The sequence below is a fragment of the Tachysurus vachellii genome, chromosome 19, assembly GCF_030014155.1.
Source record: "Tachysurus vachellii isolate PV-2020 chromosome 19, HZAU_Pvac_v1, whole genome shotgun sequence".
In the NCBI taxonomy this organism is placed as follows: Eukaryota; Metazoa; Chordata; class Actinopteri; order Siluriformes; family Bagridae; genus Tachysurus; species Tachysurus vachellii.
The window spans coordinates 12,296,412-12,320,106 of record NC_083478.1 but is presented as its reverse complement, the minus strand read 5'-3'; the positions used below and the strand labels follow the sequence as shown (position 1 = coordinate 12,320,106).

The 23,695-nt window shown below is 36.4% G+C and overlaps 1 protein-coding gene across 2 annotated transcripts; it reads left to right on the top strand.

Annotated features, from left to right (window-relative positions):
- Positions 1-6,146: 6,146 nt before the first annotated feature.
- tcea2 (transcription elongation factor A (SII), 2) lies at positions 6,147-16,986 on the top strand. 2 transcript variants are annotated; one of them, XM_060894910.1, is made up of 10 exons: positions 6,147-6,407; positions 7,405-7,467; positions 10,259-10,364; positions 10,523-10,616; positions 12,082-12,236; positions 12,594-12,650; positions 12,839-12,993; positions 13,103-13,249; positions 15,884-15,955; positions 16,259-16,986. In XM_060894910.1, the coding sequence occupies exons 1-10, from the start codon at positions 6,339-6,341 to the stop codon at positions 16,265-16,267; spliced, it is 927 nt and encodes a 308-aa protein (XP_060750893.1). In that variant the 5' UTR covers positions 6,147-6,338; the 3' UTR covers positions 16,268-16,986. The 2 variants fall into 2 exon arrangements, with proteins under 2 accessions (XP_060750893.1, XP_060750894.1); XM_060894911.1 differs by lacking the exon at positions 6,147-6,407 and adding an exon at positions 6,498-6,725.
- Positions 16,987-23,695: the final 6,709 nt, after the last annotated feature.

Here is a 23,695-nt window from a genome sequence, read left to right as displayed (position 1 = left end):
TAACTATGACCAATTAAAAGAAGTCTATCCTTTCACCTTTATTTACAGCTTACTAAGTAATAAATTTTTTTGGAAGTCCAGCCCACCCATCAGTCATTCCATGTTTATAAATAATATTTGTCATTTTTAAAAGAGGCAAATACTCACACCTCCAGGGTCGGGGTTCGATTCCCGCCTCCACCTCGTGTGTGTGGATGTTCTCCCCATGCCTCGGGGGTTTCCTCCGGGTACTCCGGTTTCCTCCAAAGACATGCATGGTAGGTTGATTGGCATCTCTGGAAAAATTGCCCCTAGTGTGTGATTGTGTGAGTGAATGAGTGTGTGTGTGCCCTGCGATGGGTTGGCACTCCGTCCAGGGTGTATCCTGCCTTGATGCCCGATGACGCCTGAGATAGGCACAGGCTCCCCATGACCCGAGGTAGTTCGGATAAGCGGTAGAAGATGAATGAATGAATGAAAAGAGGCAAATAACAATAATCAATATGCCTTTTTGTGACAAAATTTAAAAGATAAGGGCAAAAACTCAGATATAACTTAAGACAATTACTAACCAAGTAGATGACAATATAAGATAAGTTCAGACTAGTGAATGTTTTTGAAGTTAATGGAACAGCCCTCTCCTGGCTCAGACCTAATATGACTGATGGGTATCAGTTTGTAGATGCAATGTAAAGTTTGGTCTTCCACAAGGATCTGTTTTAGGCCCAATGCTTTATTCAATAAATATATTACCTTTGAGTACAATTATTCATAATCATTGTATTTGTTTCCACTGCTGATGACACACAGTACCTTTCAGCAAACCAGATGAGAGACATCAGCTTATTAAAGCTGAGGAATGTGTAAAGCCCATTAGACACTGGAATCTCAGTAACTGCCTTCTAAATAATTCTGACATGACAGAATTATGTGTACTTGGAACACAGGCAATGAAAAGTAAGCTTTAGGATTACATAGTAACTCTGAATGGCATTTCAGTTACATCATGCGCAGAAGTAAAAGACCTTGGTTTGATTTTTGATTCCAGTCCTTCATTTGAGATAATTTAGATAATATTACTAGAATAGCCTTCTTTCATCTTTCAATATTCTTAAGTTAAAAAATTGAAAATCCTGAAGGTCGGACTTTTGTAATGCTTTCTGTCTAGATGTTCCAGTAGGCTCCATAAAACAAACTCCATCTAGTCCAGAATGCCGCACTGTCACAATGTCAACTAGTAACCATAAGTTATGAACCACATTACACCTATCATGTACATACTGAGCTGGCTATTTGCTTATAAATGACTATAAAATGACTATTAAATTACTTCTATTGAAGTGTAAAGAACAGAATGAAGTAGCACGACAGTACCTGAGCCAAGCTTTGGTCTTTTATGATCCGTCATGCCTATTTTGCTCAAAAGGTGCAGGCTCTTTATTGATACATACTGTAGAATATTGAAGACTACAGCAGGGGGCAGAATGTTCTCTGCAATTATAGAACAGCCTTCCAGTTATTGTTTGGGATTCATATACAGTCTCAATTTATGTCTAAGCTAAGAATTTGTTTAGACAAGCTTTTTTTTTGTTAATAATCTAATAATAAGGTCATAAATTTAAAAAAATCAGTCAGGTTTGTTGACCTTAGTAATATAGTGGTCTTTCTCCCTTCCTCTCATCTAACAATAACTTGCTGCTGTGGAGGATGGCCCCACATCAATTGTCTAAAGATCGCCTAAAGATCACTGTCATAAAAACACTAGAAAGATGGATGTGGATTTTAAACTGTTTAAACAATGTGAACAGTTAACATTTAAGTCACCAATGAACAGTTGATGAATTCGGTATGATATGATAGATTGTAAGTTCACTGAATTATCTTAATATGATTATAGTGTCCAATTCTAGGAAGGAATTTATAATCACACAGTTTAGTATCAAGCTTATTTGTGACAATGTCCACCATTAAAAGTGCTAGAGAAGTCAAAGTTAATCAGTTTGAGTACCGGAAAACATCCTACCCACATTTACGCCAACATCGTCTGGCTCTCTAGTATCACCAGTTGAATTCAATATCAGTAATGGATGAACAGGAGCCTCATCACTTCTTCACTTGACTGATCATTGTCCCTAATTATCAGTGCTAAAGTAATCACTTTGCAAACTGCTGAGTTCTGTTCTTTTCCTTTTTTTGATTAGCATCCAATTAGTATTAAAACTTTGTCCACTATTGAAACAATGGTGCATGTGCATGTTTTCGTTTTTTTTGCTTCCAAATCTGTCTTTCCTAAAAAATCTGAGCTTTATAAAAGAGGTTAAGGGCTCCTACTATATTGTCAATTCTGGAAATGTGTTTTTTGCCTTCATTTTGCATGTTACTGTTAGATTGAAGAGAAATAATGGTTGCCCAGAGAAAGGTCAACATAATGATTTTTTGTTTTGTTTTGTTTTGTTTTTGAATAAAAACCTTGGTATGTGGAGTAAGCACTTATTTCATTTCTATATAGAAAACCTGCAAGCTGTTAAAGTATAAGTAATATTTATTCTGTGTCTGTTTAAGTTACAACAGTTAAGTTACTGTTAACTATGTCAAAATACTTTACGCTTTATGTTATATAAGATATATAAATGTGTAGCCCTGCCTCTTTTTGTTGCTCCGTTATTATCAAAATTATATATTAACATAATTGTATCCAATTATATATTAGCATTACAATATTTTATTTTTATATAAAAAATTAGGAAGATATGTAGTTTTTTTGTTGTTGTTTTTTTTTTTTACTAAAATGAATAATTTATTATTATTATTATATTATTATTATTATTTTGTGGAAAATTATGCAAAATTGTTGGAAAACAGTTTGTGAAACAAAAATGCAAAAAATGTAATTGAATTAAATGAAACGGCATTGAATGACAGCTGAAGCAGGTCCTTGTGAACCTGTAGAGTGGGTTAATAGATTTATCATGGCTTGGATGTAATCAGCGATCACCTTAAACTATTGTTAAAGTGTGTGTTTCCTAACCACACAAGTGCTGGACTTTCCCCTTCCAAACACACAGACACACACACACAGACACACACACAAGGTGGGGTTTCCTAAACTTGCAGTACACCATGCTGTCGCCACCATAATAAACACACCTGGCAAGTAATGCCATTGCAGCGTGAGGTACTGTTGACACATCAAGCCTTTACTTTTTTATTCTAAGCAGCAAATCAACATTCTTTTACTGCTACACAACAGTGTTGATTGTTGCAACAGGAATTGAAACAGCTAGACAAAGAGCAGCAAACAAGAATATCAAAATGATACTGAACAACTGAATTATGCTTGTTACCAAAGTCTGATCACACTGAAATCAAATAGGAACAGACTCAGGTGTTTGGATGTGAGTGCTGTGAGTGAAGATATTTCTGTTTAAATATATCTCATATGAAACCACTTCAATAAATTTATGCCAGATATTTGCTGTTTTGTGCTGCACTGAATTTTTGCATTAGTATTTTTGACATGCATCTACCAGGCATGAATAATTTTTTATACACTGGCTACATTAAACGATGAGGGTGTGCATGGTGCCCTGGTGTGATGGACTGATGTTCAGAGCAGTATCCATCTCTACCCTGCCCGAAAAATGAAAATGATCTGAAGGTGAAATAAGGTTTTCTAATAATTCCATGAGGGAAAATCAGGAAGACTGTTGCTAATATGAGACGATTCCCCATAGCAGGTTTGCTTCTAACACCTGAGGTCAAAGCTATATTCAAGGGAAATGATTTACTGTTGCATGTATGTCTCCTGAACCTAAAACAAACCCGAATATCTTTTAGTCGTGCAACAACAGCGCTCTCTACTGTTAAATGATTCTTTTTGCAGAACACCCATCATTATTGAATGAAAGGGTATTTTAAAAGAAATATATAAAATATCCATTCATTCACTTTCTACCGCTTATCCGAACTACCTCGGGTCACGGGCGTCATTGGGCGATCTCAGGCGTCATAGGGCATCAAGGCAGGATACACCCTGGACGGAGCGCCAACCCATCGCAGGGCACACACACACACACACACTCTCGGACAATTTTTCCAGAGATGCCAAACAACCTACCATGCATGTCTTTGGACCGGGGGAGGAAACCGGAGTACCCGGAGGAAACCCCGAGGCACGGGGAGAACATGCAAACTCCACACACACAAGGCGGAGGTGGGAATCGAACCCCAACCCTGGAGGTGTGAGGCGGACATGCTAACCCCTCAATATAGTCAATATATTAGTCAATATACTTGACCACAAATAAAAAAATGTTACTACAGGCCTTATATTGAAAACAGCAATAATCTGAATATTGTATAATCAATTATATTTCTAATATTGTTGTTTGTATACAAGCAAATATATTGGATAGTAATACATGGTACTTCTGTGTTAAAAATAGATATAAAAACATAATTTTCCGATAACATTTTAAAATTGCTATTGAAGTGCAGAATAAACAGGGCCTCAGAAAAAGTCATTTCTTCAATTAAATCATGTTTATTGAAAATAAAACAATATATACCAGAATAACCTTGGCCAAACTGTTGTTTATTGGAGTCTTATGGCATGGGGATTCATTGTTCTCTTAATATGAAAATGTGTATATAATTTTTTTTTACTTTTTTACTGAAACAAATATTTGATTTATTTAGTGATAATTTGTAGTTTTCTACTGAAAAAGTCTTAATGTCGTTAATATTTGGAAAATATTTGTGAAGAAAACACAAAATAAGTTTAATGCATATGAAATTAAAGCTATATGATTCTAAACAATTTTATTAAAATACTTTTTTAATGTATACACACTATATAGTAACATAGGTACTATATGTGGACACCTGGCCATTAATGTGGGTCTTCCCTTAACAGTTGCCACAAAGCATGAAGAACACAATGGGGTAGGATGACTGTATGCAGTAGCATTGGAAGGACCCAAACATGTTTCATCAATACAATGCTCCTGTGCACAAAGTGAGGTCCATGAAGACATGGTTTACCAAGGTAGGAGTGAAAGAACTTGAGTGGCCTGCAAAAAGCCCTGACCTTAACCCCACTGAACACCTCATTAAAGCTTTTGTTAATGGTGAACGACCACAAATCCTCAAAACCACACTCCAAAATCTAGTGGAAAGCCTTTCTAGAAGAGTGTAAGCTGTAACAGCAAATTTGTAAATCTGTAATAGGATATTTCACCAGCACTCATGGGTGTGACTGGACAGGAGTCCACTTTAGTCCATTTGTTATTTGTATCTCTTTTTTTCCATATTAAGAACCAGGTATGTTTATTTCTAGATGTCTTGTATTCAGGAAAGTTTGCATTCTCATTCCTAGGACATTGCAGAGCAATTTCCCATACTGTTTATCATCACTGAAAATGTCCTGAAGGTATTTTTAATAATGGTGCATGGTATTCTCTTAATTAAACAACAATGAAATGATATTCCAACAATCTTTTCAGTAAAAGTCCATTTCTTAAGAAGGTCTTCACAGTGAAATAATTATTTTAATTCAATTTAAATCATTTCAAAGTAGTTTTTTTTTGTCGTCGTTGTTTGATTTTATTGAATTTTATTTAGATAAAAAATGTGTATGCACATGTATGCATGTTTAATCTGACAAATTTGCATCAGTAAATGTATTTTTTTAAAGTGCCAATACAAAAAACAAACAAATAACTAAAAAAATTTGAATATATAGAAAATAATTTAATATTAGTTAACATTAAACCTCATCATGAATGTGACATCTAGGAAACAGTAATCATTAAAAAAAGAGTTTATTCCCCCAAATTAAAAGGACATAATAATAATAATAATAATAATAATAATAATAATAATAATAATAATAATCATAATCATAATCATAATAAATAATAATAATAATATAATAATACTAATAATAACAACAACAATAATAATAAATAAAATAATAATAACAATAATAATAATAATAATAATAATAATAATAATAATAATAATAATACAGTTCAGTGAGTGTTAGTGCCAGTGTTAAGTGGTACTTTGGAAAAGCTAAAATGAGGATAATTAGACTTAGTCTTCGAAACTAATTGCTAGAAATAGTTTGACATCTTTACTAAAGCAGGTAAGTCGATAAACAAGCAGCTGCAGTTTTACTGTGTGGAAGCAAAAAACTGCAAGTCCCACAATTCCTCAGTTCCCAAAAAGACGAGAGCTGCAAAAAGGCAGCGGTTTCCATTCATTTGGGCATCAAGAGAGCGTGAAGAAAAATAACACTACCGCGTTATTCCAATATAAATGGAGGTACGACCTTAAGGAGCAAGATCGTTTTAAGCATGGCGAAGGATCAAGAAGTCGAGCGCATCGCCAAAAAGCTGGACAAAATGGTGCACAAAAACAACACGGTAAGTCGGTCTGGTCGTGAAGCGGCGAAATGTGCAGCAGCATCAGGAAGCAGGTAGCGCTGGGGCGCGTTCAGGTCACATGCACTTTCATCTACGGAGGACATTTCTGGAAAAGCAGTGTTTGGATCTGTAGTAACAGCGTGAGGATATTGAGTAGCAGTGAATATTCCAGCCGGCAACGACTTGGCTCTTGGTGCTTCCTCTGCACCGCAGCTTGAAAGCAACATTATAACTGGATCAGATGCCTTCAAAACAGCCGCCATTGCCTTATTAAATTATAAGCTACTTAGTGGAATCTCGGAGCTGAGCTTGCTTCATGTGAGGCGTGTTTTTATTGCCCACGGTGGTGTTTTTATTTTCTATTTTTTAAAGACTTAAAGGTCCACAGAGTTTCAAAGAGTTGCACGTCAGTTTGTCAGTATGTTAGATAAAAAAAAAAAACAACAACAACTTGTTAATCTTTTATTAGGATGCCTGTTAGGCCCACGACATGAATATTTTATCCATGGTGCTTGTGATACTACAGTATGTGTATTGAGGAGCAGATGAGCTGGAAACTGGTTCTTATGCTTCCACAACAGAACTGTGTTTATTCTCTACTTCCCTGCGACCGTTTTACTGTCTAACTCAAACAGATTAAACCTTAAATCATCTCATTTAGACACAACACAGGCTAACTACTTTGTCACCAGTTTAATGCAAGTAGGAATTTAGTAATGTGACGTGGACTTGCAGTAATGTATGTATGTATGTATGTATGTGTATGTATGTGTGTGTGTGTGTGTGGGTTTAAGTAGAGTTTAATTAATACAATTAGAAACACTCTGAGTCACAGGAAGTAGATAAGGTATTAAGGTGACTTCTGGGGACCTGTGATTTGTAGTTTGTACAACATAAAGTTAATAGAGCCTGAAGTTAAGCAGCCTCTATTAAAATAGGTACATAAAAATCTCCCAAAAAATGTTTTCACATTGTTATTGTGTTATTTTAACCTTAGGATGGCGCCATGGACCTTTTAAGGGAATTGAAGAACATGAAGATGTCACTTGAGACCCTGCAGGTAACTGTATTATTATTTCTATTCATTATTTCTGTTTATTTGTAACAACTATTTTTTTTTCACTCTTGCAATATAAAAATTCTCCACAGTGGGGTGCCTTTAACACCCTTGTTTAGTTTCACAAGGCAGACCTTCACTTGAGAGTTTAGTATGTTTTAGCTATAAACATAACCAAGGACTGCTTACTTTACTGCTTAAGACGAGATGTTATTCGGCTGCCCACAGCCTGTTGTTGAACACACAAGTCTGTGAAGTTTACTCAGGATTATGTAATTCACACAAAACATTTGAACATTTTTAAAGACCGGATTACTTGGGGGAAAGCATAAATACGTAGAAGTGTAAATAACCAATCCGATTGCAACCCGCAACATTCTGACGGTTGTAGCTAGATAACATTTACGCTTTTTTATGGCATTTGGCAGACACCCTTATCTGGAGTGACATCCAAAAGTGCTTTAAAATCTCAAAGCCTTGCCACCCCTGCATTATATATATCCTAATACTGGTTTATTGGTTAGAAAGTAAATTAAGTATTCCGCTACAAGGTAGGTTGTCATTATTTGAAAATAGCAGTTACTTATCTGTTCGGACATCTAGTGGAAGTTCATTCCACCACCATGTTTCCAGAACAAAACAGAGCAGAGCCTTGATGCATGCATTTATTTAAGCCTGGGAGATGGTTAAGTGCTTTAAGGTAGAGCAGAGTTGGTCCATTTCTGGCTTTATATGCAAGCACCTGTGTATTAAATACAGAAAGCCAGTGGAGGGAGCGTAACAGTGGTGTAGAGAAGGAGATCTTTGGGAAAGTTGAAAAACTGACAGGAGCAAGCAGTAGTCCAGTCTCGAATCGACAAGGGGCTGAACAAGCTTCAGTGTGGATAGAAATGCATGATCCCTTCTATTGATATAATGGAGAAATTGACATTGGCTTGTAAGTTTAGCAGTGGTAGAGTTGGAGTCACAGAAGGTGATATCTGAGAGTGGCTTCTTTACAAATCTGTTGTACTAACTCGGGACTAGGAAATGAAAACTATAGTAAGGACAAGAAGGGACAGATTTGCTGAGCGTCCCATATGGGTATTAAACATGCAGCAGCTATCATTGTTTCTTCTTCTGTTTTTAAATCATCATACTGAAGATTTCAAGTTGTATCCTTTTCTTTCTTTCTTTCTTTCTTTCTTTCTTTCTTTCTTTCTTTCTTTCTTTCTTTCTTTCTTTCTTTGTTTGTTTATTAATGTATGTATGTATGTATGTATGTATGTATTTATTTATTTATTTAGCAATTACATGGGGCTCTTATAAGATGGTCATGGTTTGACTTAACTGAAAGACATGGTGGGAAATATCATGGTACTACCTTCACATTGCAGTGCTGCTCTCTACTGGTAGGCTATAAAAATGCTTTGTGAAATGTTATGATATTTTAAAAAGTCAGGCATGATTAGATGTAGCGCTATATCACCAGGTTTATTGGTTATTTAAAATGTTATAGAGAGAGAGAGAGAGAGAGAGAGAGAGAGAGAGAGAGAGAGAACAAGAGAGAAATCTCAAAAACAACTTCTGTGCCACAAGTGTGTCAGGTGTCATAGTGAATCTTTTCATTTGTGCAATAATGTTGCCAGAATTCTGTGTATGTAGTAATATGTATTTGTCTTTAGAGTAATGCTGAATATTTACTCCACTTGGTAACCTACAGTCAGCATGATTAATAACATAGTCAATAAATATTCAACATCTTCCTTTATATAATTTTAATTATAACATTGCTGTAAAAAAGAACCTTCCATGTTTAAAAGGGTATAAGTACTGCATCTAAGCTGTTATTGAATACAGTGACATCACAGTGTAGATACTGCTGATTTGTTGAGTTCTGCTGGTTCTCATTAGAGAGGAGAAGAATGTCTAGGGCCTTCTATTGCATTCATTTTTTTTTATGTACATGTTATGTAGGATCTCTTTGTGGAGAAAGGTTTGGGTCTTGCTTATTTGCACTGAAAATTTTAATGTTCTATAAAAAAAAACTAGTAATGGCTAAGTGGACTGAGTGGCAAAAATAGACACGTTTTGTTATTAGCTGTCTGCAGAAACGACTAAATACATCACATTGTTTAGTATATTTTATCCAAATGTCTCCCAACTTTTATTTAATCTATTAAATAATTATTTTTTTCCAAGTTTAGGAGGTTTTTGGTGACAGATGCTCAAGGTGGCTCTGGAATAAAAAGAGGGAATAACCTAGAAGAAGAAAAATAAACAGGTTGTGGTTGGATCATCCAGTATGTCAAAGATCCAAAACAACATTCAAAAAGTTCAGTGATCACAGAGTGGTGCTTTTGACAAGAACATCCCAGTCTTTTGATCTAAACCGCATTGAAAACTTGTTTGAGGAGCTAAAAGTCCTCAAGAGAAGAGCGAAGACCTAGAGATTGTGTAGTAAGGCTTACTTTCAGAATCCTTGCTTTTTTTCCTTCAATCTCACCATGCATGAAAACAGAAGTATTAAATGTGGGGGTGGCAATAATTGTGCCATGGTTTTGTTAATTTTTTTTTTGATAAGGTTTTTTTTCTTAGGGTAAATGCAAAATGAAACTTAAATTAAAGGTTAGATTTTACTCGTTTCTTAGTGATTTTTGGATTGTCACAGATTAATCAGTCTTATTTTTTTTTAAGTTTTATTTTATCGTCTACTGTTTCTTTTTAATGTAATCTTCAAAATTCATTTTGACAGTTGGACTCCAACACTGATGTTTGAATTTCTAACTCTGTATGCTTTACCCAATGTGTTCAGTCCACACGGATCGGGATGTCCGTGAATGCTGTGAGGAAGCAGAGTTCAGATGAGGAGGTACAGACTCTGGCCAAGTCCCTCATCAAGGCCTGGAAGAAACTACTTGGTACAGTTCTGTTATTTTTCTCCCTGCCGTTTCTATTGTAAGATCATGTTCCTGTTAGCAACTAAGTCCATTTGTTTTACTGAAAGATTAAAAACGTTCTGATTGTTCATGTACATTACATGTGTGGATGTTAAATTGTCCATCCCTGCCTTCTGTAGATGGTTCTGAGGGCAAGACAGAAGAAAAGAAAAAGGTACCTCCCCCTCTTCAGTCATCATCATCAAAAGACAGACCAGGATCAAGTGACTTCAGGTGCATGCATGTTTGTTTGTGTGAAGCATAAAAATCATTTCAGATAAAACATTTTCATGAATAGTTTTCATGTTTTATTTTTTTAATGGTCAACTAAACAATGTAGATTTGAAACTTAAATTCATATATTTCAAATATGATGTAGGGGTGCCAATAATTCTGCTGCATTTGTTTTCATAGAGACAGTATGTATTATCATTTTAAATGTGTTTAAAGTTTGTCATGATTAGGGTTGGGTATCAAAAGGAATTTTCCGGTTCCGATTCCAGTTCCAGATCTGCCTTACGATTCCCGGTTCCGATAACGATTCCATAATAAAAGAAATGTGAAAAATAATGCACAATACTTAAATAATTCCATTTGTGTTTATTAATCACTCTTTAAATATTTTAAACAGAGCATTTCAATTCATTTCAATTTAAATAAATCCAACATCAAATTTAACATTCAGAATTACAACTTAGCAATTTTTCTGAAGAAAAATTAACATGTCTGCTTTCTCTGGGAGAAGACGAGACCTTTCCTGGCTTATTGTATCTCCAGCTGTAGAGAAAACCCTCTCAGAGGGACTTAAGTAAAGTTGGCTCCATATTCACAGATTCGAATTTCCCGAGTCAATAGCTCCTGACCTAAACACTCTTATTACACAAATAACGCCTCTTTTTTATAGTAATGTAGAGAGGCAGCTACAACCCAAGTTTCCTCAATATCAGCTTTCCTCTGCGTTGGACAAAATACATAAGTCTCTATGTGTGAACACCTAAGAGACAGATTCCAAGGGACCGTCAGCAAAGTGCAAAACCCAAAAAGCGAACACAAAAAACAGTCAATAACTTTACTGTAATACACTGTACTGTCACCAAACTCAGATCACATATCACTGATGTCCTGAGTGTTGTACTACAACACGTATTTGGGATAAATGTGTTTTTGTTTATTTTTTATGATTTTTCATAATATTAAAAAATCAATAGCTTTACTGTAATACACTGTACTGTCACCAAACTCAGAACACACATAACTGATGTCCTGATAGTTGTACTACAACATTTATTTTTGGAAAATGTGTTTTTTTTTTTTGTTTTTTTATAATGGGGTAGATTTGCTTCCTTGTCGTAGCTTTGGAAATTAATCCACACTTTAGACTTTTTTTAGACATGTTTAACACAAAGCGTACCTCAGCACAGCAGCGCGAGTGACTGATTTCTGTGGTAAGATGCGTTAATTTGGTTGCATGACTGTAAAACAATTAATATTCATGAGGTAAGACATGGCTATTTAAAGTGACCGCTCACAGCGCTTTGCCCGTCATCTCATCGGAAACCGCGTTTGGAACCGAAACGGTTCCTGTTAAAAAACAGAAGCGGTTCTGAATAAGAACCGGTTCTCGGTTCCCAACCCTAATCATGAGTGGAATATTTGAATCAGTGTGTGCTAATTAGTTAACGTTGTATTTTTTCCCAAGTAAGAGACCAGAGACGCCAAAGACTCCCACCACCTCTACAACCCCTACAACCCCAACAACCCCTAAGATGACTTCGTTCCCCCCTCCTCCAGTAACAACTGACAGTGTACGCAATAAATGCAGAGAGCTCCTCGTCGCAGCCCTGCAGACGGACGGTAAGTCAAATCAGCACTGTTGTGGTCAGGTCAGTGATTGTATATTTAATGTTTTATTATTTTTATTACAGCTTTCATTAGATCAGTATCATTACACATAGAGGATGATTTTGGTTCTCAGTCCTTGGACCTAGAGTAACCCTGCCTTGTACATTTCCTTGTGTCTTAGGATGCCTTCACATATAGTGTTTAGCTTATTCTAATAAAACCTTTTGTTTTTTCCATCGCTGTGTTTCTGACCAATGAATAAAAGAAAACAAATAAAAAAAACACTATTTGCTTCCATAGTATGAAACCAAATGTATTATTTTTTCTGTATTACAATTTATTTGCCTTTTTTTTTTTTTTTTTTTACAGATGATTACAAAACAATTGGAGCAGATTGTGAAGCTTTGGCAGCAGAGATTGAAGATTATATCCTTCTGTTCTCACAAAATCTTATTTTGGAGCTTTTGTATCTCCGAGCTGGATAGACTTGCTTGAGACTGTGGAATTCCTTGAGTTCTGAAATAATGTTTGGAAGATAAGGAGGGCATCTAGCTGTATACAGTGTAGGTCTACCTTGAAATAATCTCTGTGCTTTCTTAACTGACTTTTTTTACGCATCTACAAAGAGTTTAAATCCACTGACATGAAGTATAAGGCTCGGTTGAGGAGCCGCATCTCCAACCTAAAAGACCAGAAGAATCCTGACCTGCGCCGAAACGTGCTGTGTGGCAACATCAGCTCCGAATGCATTGCCTCCATGACTGCAGAGGTGCATTTTTGCCTGCATCATAACCATCTCTGAGCATGTATCGTTCATTCATGTTGTGTCCGTGTAAAATTCCTGCATTTTTCTCTACTGGTGTGTGTGTTTTTTGCAGGAGATGGCAAGTGCTGAGCTGAAAGAGATAAGGAAGGCACTAACTAAAGAGTCCATCCGGGAGCACCAGCTCTCTAAAGTAGGCGGCACTGAGACTGACATGTTTGTCTGTGGAAAATGCAAGGGCAAGAGCTGCACCTACACACAGGTAAAGAGCCACACCTGCATGCATGAATTATATTGTTATTAAACAGCTGTTGTTCAGACTATTTACCTACTTCCAATTATGCAAAAACTACATTTATTAAGTGCTTAAATACATATCGTCGCTGTCAGGCGGAATCCTCGTATCTCCAAAACCGTTATTTTTCAGGAAATTAAAAAAATGCCGTACCTTATCTGCAGTGCACAGGGTTTAGTCCGTGTTGCAGTGGATTGTCTTGCGCTAAATTCCTGTCCTCAGACGAGCACCAGAACTAGTGGGGGTCAAGATTTTTTTTTCTTTGAGCCCAGTGTTTTGAAGACATTTACCTCAGAAGATGTGTTGATTCGTTGCGACGCTTCTTGAGGAGAAATATGCCGTGAAGCTCTCCCACAGAGTGAGGAAGAGGTGGACAGTTGAAGTGTCCAATGGAGTTATGAGATTTGCGCTCAAGCTATTTTCAAGACTTTAGATTGGTTAATAACTTGTAAAAATAACAGACCCACGTGGGGACTGACCAATAGCATCGATGTGTGAAAAAATATGAAAATGACCAAATTTGGACATACAAGGTTTCCGCCCGACAGCGACGATATATGATTTCTTTATAATATTAGATCTTTTTTTGGTTGACAATCTCTCTCTCTCTCTCTCTCTCTCTCTCTCTCTCTCTCTCTCTCTCTCCTGGGTAATCCACAGCTTTGTGTATATTACACAATTGTATTGCATGACATAGAGGCAAAGAACCACTTTGTCGTCACTGATGTTTGTAGTCCTAAATTTAATGGAAGTGATGCAAATAACAGTTAATATTTTTCAGTTATTTTATGTGTTGTTTGATTTAGAATTCAGAGGTAAAGTAGTGTGATTACATTATTGGAATGAATTTAAATAAATAATACATGTTTAAATAAATGATTAGAATTGAATTATGTAGCTATTTAAATAAATTAGGAAATGCTTACAACGAATGACTCATTGTACAATACAACAGTTGTAACCGTATCACTGTTGTGTTACAATTGTTTATAAGCAGCACATTAATTTAGACTGATGGTAAAACTGACTGGAGCTACTTGTGCATTCAGTGGTTTGAACAAACATCATACCAAGCAGAATCTTTTCACCATGTGTAAATGTTGCGCTACAGGTAACTAGGAAGGCTTTTAAATAGATTTTGTAGTATGAATGTGAGGATTTGCCCATTCCGATCACAAGAGCATTAGTGAGGTCAGGCACTGATTTCAGTTAGGAAGCCTGGTACATCCAGTTTATTCCACAGGTGTTCAGTGGGGTTGGGATCAGGACTCTGGTTCTTCCACTCCAGCCTTGTCAAACCGTGTCTTCATGGCTCTCACGTTTTTGGACTTTGATCCACTTAGTTTCGGTGAAGGGAAATCTTAATACTTCAACATACAAAAACATTCTAGACAAGTGTGTGCTTTCTACTATGTGGCAGCAGTTTGGGGAAGAACCACATATGGGTGTGATGGTCAGGTGTCCACACACCTTTGCCCAAATAGTGTAAATTAAAGGAAAGTAAAAAATGGATCATAAAAATAATATAATAGTATTATAAAATACCACAATCTTTTAAGAAATTGTTTAAATTCTTTTCAAAAATTTTATTTGTAATCAGTTGTAATCCACATCTCTAGGCTTTCTCACTTTTCATGTGTGCACAGTGCCTGAGCTTTCTGCGCAATAATGCACTTACACTAAACAATTTAAACAAACAACTAATTACATATAATGTGTCTTGTTTTGGCTTGATTTTTTTTTTTTTTTTACCATTTTAATTTGAAATAAACCGCTACCGTAAAATGCCTACTTTAGTTGCTACCATACTTTACAGGGCATCAGAAAAGACTATGGGCAAGCAAAATACAACTTTTATCTTCGAGAGGAGGCGGGGCTTAACCCCATTACTAGGAATGACAATTTCTTTTGAAGACATTGATTGGTTGTCCAATAAAAAAAATCAATATTTTATATTATTCATATATAATATACGCAGTAATGATATTACTCCTCACTACACCTAAGCCTTTTTGACCTTCAGAGCTCACTTAAGGGTTTTATCTCTACTAGGGCCTTCTCTTTAGTTTTGAAGGAATTTTCTTAGAATTTCGTCGCTAGAAGAAGCTCTTTGCACTACGAATTTTCTCTTTCACTTTCATTGTCCAGCCTGCATGTGTCTTCATGGGAATCTTATGCTTATAATATTGTCAATTTGAGTAGTTTTCAACAAAAAAAAAGCTCAAAAATGCAGCGTAATAAAGCACTATTGGCCACAACAATCATGGAGGGACTGAACCCAGAAGTAAGTCACAAATCTGCCTGGTTTCTAAAGTTGCAGTTTACCTATCATTAAATAAAGCACTCGTCTAAATATGCAGCAGTATTTCTCTCACCTGCCTAAATTCACTCTGTATGTTGTTGGAGAGCTAAACACATTGACAAGTATGTTCATACTCCTCTGCCCTGGGCAGGCCTGTACAGGCCTCTAATTTCCTGATACACTGATGGCAATAAGACCCCCTGACACTAATGCAGGAGTGTGTTCCTGCATGGAAAGCTGTGTATTAACGTGTTGGGACTGCTGGGACTGAGCACTCAACACATTCTTACTTTACACAGGTTCAGACTCGCAGTGCCGATGAACCCATGACCACGTTTGTGATGTGCAACGATTGTGGCAACCGGTGGAAGGTAAGAGCAACTCCTGACACACAAAATAGTCTTCATACGCACTGCAAAATAAGTGTTACAAGTTTTCTGTGATCTACAATAACCTGAAAACCATCTAAATAAAATTAGTATAGTTACTGAGTTGATGAGGCCACATGGTGGCACTGTTTGCTCAGTGTAAATGAATTTAAGCAGGCTTCTATTTAAATAAATGAATGTGCTAGGTTAAAAAGACAGAGTACCTTTTTGTTATGAATCAGTTATAGATATGAATTTAATGCTTTTCCCTGAATAACATCTCTCTCTCCTTTGTCTCATTTTTAGTTTTGTTAAAAAGCATCCGGATTCTTCATGTAATCAAGGTTATAGATAAACATTGTGAGAAGGTACTTTTGTTACTTTTTTTTCCAGAAGAAATGCCATTTTTATACTCATTTCATAGCTTTGTAATATATTCTGTATGCATATTGCTGTATATGCAAGAAAAAGGCGTTTGATGTACATTTTATTTTATAGCATTTTTTTTGTACTGAGAGTATGTTCATTACATTTATGCGCTTGAGTTAACTGGACTTTGTAAGTCAGCATTAGCTCATTTGATACTGCTTTCTGCCCCTATGAAGCACTCTTTTTGTGCCTTTTTGTGCTTTCAATGCCAAGACTGTCACGCTTAAAGATTTGTATAAAATTCTTTTGCACATCAGTAAGATTTGTAAAAGTGTGTTGTTGATAGACATGCCGATTATACATTTGGTAACCTTTATTATTTTACACTTTATTTGGATAGTCATTTGTAGATGCTTAATGAATTTCCAGTGATTATTTAAGAAATGAACAGTTCTAAGTATAGCCTGAAATGTATATTTAGTCAACTGAGAAAGAACTGATTAGACCGTCAGCATCATAGTTCATCTATAGGAGACCTTCCAGATAAAGTGGTACTTTTTTCTTCTGCAGCTGATTCATGTGTGAAATGTGGATCTGATTGATAAGATTTAACATGTATGATAAACTTGTAGACCTGTTGGTCTCAATAAATTTGGAGAAAGATATGCAGAGATTTTGTGGGATTGGATGTGTCTGGGTATCTGGTGATTATGCAGAAATGATTAATAAGCAATTTAAACATTAACATATTACAGACTTTAGTACTAAGCAACTCTTTTTGAACCTGATGTAACTGCAGTGACCAGTAAGCAAAAAGTGCCATGCATGCATCCATATCAGGCCGTCTAGGATTTCAAGATTTTGTCAGAGCAGAAAGCAAAATCAAGCAAATGTCAATATTTGGAGAAGTTTGCAATTTTTCAGAATTACACCTGATTTTTTTTTTTCACAGAACGCACTTTCAGCCAAAACACTGTTTAATTCACATGCACTGAACATGAGTAGTTATATACAGTACATGTCTTTTCTGGTGGTGGTGGTGGTTAAATTTTTTGTGAAAGAAGTTCCGCAATATCGAGCATTTTTGGCTGCAATCATTACAAAAACTTAGTGAAATCCTAAAGGGATAGACATTTCTGTAAAACATTTGTGAGACTGTCTGATTATTAAACATACTGCAAATAAAATGGAATTAAAAAGAGAGTCAGAGACAAGCACAGCTATGAAGTCTGTGAAAAAGAGGCCTTGAAAAGCTGGTATGGATTTGTCCCTGTATTTTCAGTGTTGCCACTAGAGGGTAGTGAGTAGATCACGCTCTCAAGTTGCTGATCGTCTCTCACTAAGGTTATGTAACTGATGAGGGACACACACACACAGAGGCACACACAATTTCACACACTGCAAATTAAGTGAACACATAAAGGACATTAGCCATCAGTGATTTCCAAGAATAGCCACGAATCTTGGCAAATCCATCTAGGACATAAACACTCTAAATTTAGACGTGTTCATCTTTAGACTTTTGTGTCATTTAACACCTGTATCTGCATCAGATCTGTCTGACACTGACTATAATTTTATTTCTTGTTTTTTTATACCGATTAGAATAAAACGTATGTAAATCTTTTGGTTCTGTATGTTCAACTTTTAAATGATCTAATGAACTACTCACCAGTGACAGTTTGGAAAAAGCCACGTTTGTGTCATTCTAATAATATAAAAGCCGGGGTTTATATCTGACCCAGTGTTCTCTTTGATCTGGTGTGTGGGGCAGTCACATGAAGCTAATGTGATCAATTGGATGCCTCACTATTGTCACCTCTAATGCTGAACTTGATCAGCTGGCTGAACTCTAACAAGGAGCTGGAACTGGTGGGTAGTGTTTGGCCCCTGCCCAAGCTGCAGTCCATGCCAATCTGACACAAAATTACTTAATTACCTCAACTGAGAGCAAATCTTGTTCAAGCTTGTCGGATACAAGGGGATTAGTGGTGTTCCTCATGGTGCCTTGGAGGTGCTTGTAAAGCAGAGAATCCAAGGGATGTGACCACAATGAGTGAATCAGACAGACAGCTGGATCTTTGGATCAAAATGGAAAGTATTTTTGGTAAAATGTGTTTGTCTATGAAGCCTGTATTTATCCAAAATTATACATCTGTGTTTGATTCTGTGTAATTTGGTAGTTAGGAGCATGCTTGTGTTCACTTAAAGCAAAACACAAATGTCAAAAAGTTGTAATTAATAACAAGATACCAAGATATTACTTATTTATTTATTTTTTCAGCAAATACGTTACAGCACAGTTAAATTCTTTTTTTGCACATCCTCTTGTGCAAAGTCTTGCCATTTTCATTTAGAGATCACTGGAATAATTCTGAATTCATTGTTCCATCAATGATGTCAAGCTGTCCTGGCCCAGATACAGCAATACAGGCCCAAAGCATGATACTACCAACACCATGTTTCACAGACGGTATAAGGTTCTTATGCTGGAATTTAGTTTTTTCCTTTCTCCAATAATAACGCTTCTCATTTTAAAACAAAAAGTTTTATTTTGGTCTCATTCCTTCACAAATTATTTTCCCAAAAGTTTTCTGGCCTGTCCACATGATATTTATCAAACTTTGTGTAGCAATGTTCTTTTTAGAGAGTGAAAGGTGGCTTTCTGCTTGCAACTCTACCTTGCATCTACAGTTACACTGTATTCCTTTTTGTCTATTTAAGTCTATTCCATGTCTTGCTTTTGGAGTGATCTTTGTTAGTTGACCACTTCTGGGGATGTACCAATGGTTTTAAATTTAATCCATTTGTACAGAATCTATATGACTGAGTCCAGAATCTTAAGAGAGGATTTTGTAACCTTTTCCAGCCTGATGAGCAACAATAACTCTTTTTCTGAAGTCCTCAGAAATCTTCATTGTTTTTGCAATGATTCCCATTGACAAATACACGTCATGAACATCAGACTTTGATACATCTCTGTTCTTTAAATAAAATAAGACATTCATGGAGACCTGACTGTCATCTCATTGACTGAAATCAGATCGACTCAGATTTTGACCTTGAAATTAAGTACTAAACCTAGAGTTTCACATACTTTTGCCTTTCACAGATAGATAATATTGGAACATTTTCCTTAAGTATATTTATCTGATCTGTGTAAATGGGTTCACTTTGTCTGCTTTTGACTTGTGTGAAAATCTGATGATGTTTTGGGTATATTTATATATATATATATATATATATATATATATATATATATATATATATATATATATATATATAAAATCATATTTATGCAGAAATATAGACATTTTTAAAGGGTTTACAAACTTTCAAGCGATACTATAAATTTTTAAATTTTGAATTCATGGACTTCCTGTATAGCACATTCAGATAAAATGCACTATATATTCATTTCTTTGTCTGTAATGAAGTTAATCAGTGTCATGTGGAAAAGTCTATCTCAGTAACACAAGACAAACTGTGGGAACGTACACTATAGCCTGGATAAAACACCCTTTTTTTTTTTTTTGCTACAAACAGTCATCTGTTATTAGCTTGTCTAAACATGCGCATCTTGTCAGGTAAAAGGGGGAAACAAGCAAGTTATGCCAGCTTCAGTTTCAGCTAAAGGTAATAAGATCCACGGAACACCTTCAAATACTTAAGCATTTATGTTTAAAAGGACATGACCAAACTTTGACAGATAAATCCAGCACTGTTGTGTGTGTGTGTGTGTGTGTGTGTGTGTGTGTGTGTGTGTGGTTGCATGCATTGCCATACTACACTAACATACATGAATGTGTGTGAAAAAACTTCCTGTCTGTCTGTCTTTATTTGCATTTGGTGGTTTTGGTATAACTGTTACTATTTCAAAAGAATATGATATAGTTAGATTACCCAAATCTAAAAAGATATGTCTACACATCGGGGGGCACGGTGGCTTAGTGGTTAGCACGTTCGCCTCACACCTCCAGGGTTGGGGGTTCGATTCCCGCCTCCGCCTTGTGTCTGTGGAGTTTGCATGTTCTCCCCGTGCCTTGGGGGTTTCCTCCGGGTACTCCGGTTTCCTCCCCGGTCCAAAGACATGCATGGTAGGTTGATTGGCATCTCTGGAAAAATTGTCTGTAGTGTGTGAAAGCGCGAGTGAATGAGAGTGTGTGTGTATGTGTGTGCCCTGCGATGGGTTGGCACTCCGTCCAGGGTGTATCCTGCCTTGATGCCCAATGACACCCGAGAATAGTTCGGATAAGCGGTAGAAAATGAATGAATGTCTACACATCCCTGTGAAAATTGCAGTTTTTTGATGAAAAAAATAAAATAAAATAAACCATAAGATAAATCATGTGAGCTCTTTTTCCATGTCCATTTTGTTTGTAATTTTATTCTACTCTCCTTTGCAAAAATGCTCCTAATCATTCAACTTGTCAGGGGTTCTACTGTGCACAGCCCTCTTCAAATCATTCCAAAGGTTTTTGACAGGATTTATGTGGATCTGTGCTCTGACTTGGCCATTCCAAAATGTTGATCTTTTTAGTTTGAAGTAAACCCTTTCTTGACTTTTTGCAATGGGCCATGATCATAGATGGTGAAATATTTTTTTCTTCAGTGATCCAAGAGAGACCACAAATTTTGTCCTAACCTACAGCAGATTGTTATTTGGAGCTATCCATGATTCCCCCTGATCTTTATTAGAGCCTCAGTTCCAGCTGAAGAGAAGCAGCTACATAGCATGATGCTGTTGCCACTATGCTTCATTGTGGGTCTGGTGTTCTTTGGGTGATAAGTTGTCTTGATTTGTGTCCAAATATGCTCATACCAGTTTACCTTGGTCTCATCAGACTAAAACATTTTGCCAAACGCTTTGGGTGTGATCTAGGCCTGCTTTTAAAGAATCACATGCAGGGAGAGCCATGTACTACTTGCCATATATCCATATCAGGTTTCTTTTTTCCTTTAGTCTATTTTGGTGGGATTTCCTGTCTTTGCTAATGTCACTCTGTTGCCACATAGGTCCCATCAGATCATGGCATTCATATTTTGAAAAATTATTCATACCCTTCTTTTGATCCATATCTTTTGACAGTAACGTGAAATCTAATTTGAGACCAATATGAAACACTGTCTTCTGATGAGTCAACGTTTGCTGTTTTTCCCACATCCAGAAGAGTTACAGTGTGGAGAAGCCCCAAAGAAGTGTGCCCAGAGTGAAGCACGGGAATGGATCAGTAATGTTTTGGGCTGCAATATCATGACATTCCCTCAGCCCATTACTTGTGCTAGATGGGAGTGCCACTGCTGAGGGCTACTGAACCATTCTGGAGTACCATGCGCACCCATTGGTTCAAACATTGTTCCCTGACGGTGGTGTAGTGTTTCAGGAAGATAATACACTAATACACACAGCACGACTGGCGTCAGAGTGATTTGATGGACATGAAAGTGAAGTTAAACATCTCCAATGTACACCAGATCAAATAATATTGAGACATTTTGGGGTGCTTTGGATGAGCGATTTCCTCCACCAGCATCATATAGTGACCTGGGAACTGTTCTGCAACAAAAATTGCTCAAAATCCCTCTGGCCATTTTGCAGGACTTTTATCTATCAATCCCAAGACAAAGTGATGCTGTATTGCCTAATAAAGTCCTACACCATACTGTACTAATAAATTATTGTGGTCCAGAACCAGGTGTTTCAGTTTTATTGTCCAATCCCTATATGCAACCAAGTTGCTGTACATATTTTCTTTTACTTTGTACTTTTACTTGGTTTCATTTATTTACATGACAAAAGAGCATAGAAGGTTGATCACTCTATCTGAGTGTGAAAGATTCAATATGTTCTCTAGTTCTGAAGGTGTTTGAACATGACATGGCCTGCTTGGCACTTATAATATAAAGAATGTGGAGTTATACACTGAGGAAGAGTCATACACTGAGGAACACTACTGGACTTCCTGTTTGGACTTATACAGCCAAAATGAACAAAACCCATTCTAATGCTGTTATTATACCAGATGTACCAGATGAAACAATATACATAATACTAACAAACAAGCAACATTTCAGTATTATGAGCTAATACAAATGTTATGAACTGTAAATCATGTATTTAAAGTTCATAACATTCATTATTACGCGCGTGTGTGTGTGTGTGTATGTATATATATATATATATACATAGTGGTGTGAAAAAGTGTTCCTTACTGATTTTTATTTTTTTGCATGTTTGTCGATTTTAATGTTTCAGATCATCAAACAAATTTAAATATTAGTCAAAGATAACACAAGTAAACACAACATGCAGTTTTTAAATGAAGGTTTTTATTAGTAAGGGAAAACAAATCCAAACCTACATGGCCCTGTGTGGAAAAAGTGCTTGCCCCCTAAACCTAATAACTGGTTGGGCCACCCTGCAATCAAGTGTTTGCTGTAACTTGCAATGAGTTTGTTACAGCACTGTGGAGGAATTTTGGTCCACTCATCTTTACAGAATTGTTGTAATTTGGCCACTTTGGAGGGTTTTTAAGGTCATGCCACGGCATCTCAATAGGGTTCAGGTCAGGACTTCACCACTCCAAAAATCTCTGTTTTGTTTTTCTTCAGCCATTCAGAGGTGGACTTGCTGGTGTGTTTTGGATCATTGTCCTGTGGCAGAACCCAAGTTCGCTTCAGCTTAAGGTCACGAACAGGTGGCCATACATTGTCCTTCAGGAGTTTTTTGGTAGACAGCAGAATTCATGATTCTATTTATCACAGCAAGTCTTCCAGGTCCTGAAGCAGCAAAACAGCCACAGACCATCACACTACCACCGCCATATTTTACTGTCGGGTATGATGTTCTTTTTCTGAAATTTGGTGTTACTTTTACACCAGATGTAATGGGACACACACCTTCCAAAAAGTTAAACTTTTGTCCCATCAGTCCACAGAGTATTTTCCCAAAAGTCTTGGGGATCATCAAGATGTTTTCTGGAAAAACTGAGATGAGCCTTTGTTTTTTTTTTTTGCTTAGCAGCAGCAGACACATTTTCCACACAGGGCCATGTGTGTTTGGATTTTGTTTTCCCTTAATGATAAAAACCTTCATTTAAAAACTGCATGTTGTGTTTACTTGTGTTATCTTTGACTAATATTTAAATTTGTTTGATGATCTGAAACATTAAATAATAATAAATAATAAAAAATAAAAAATCAGGAAGGGGCAAACATTTTTTCATGCCACAGTGTGTGTGTGTGTGTGTGTGTGTGTGTGTGTGTGTGTGTGTGTGTGTATATATATATATGTATATATAGAGAGAATATTACTTCATATAAAAGCCACACAATCATTTCCACTGTAAATCCGAGTCACGTAAAAGTCACAGC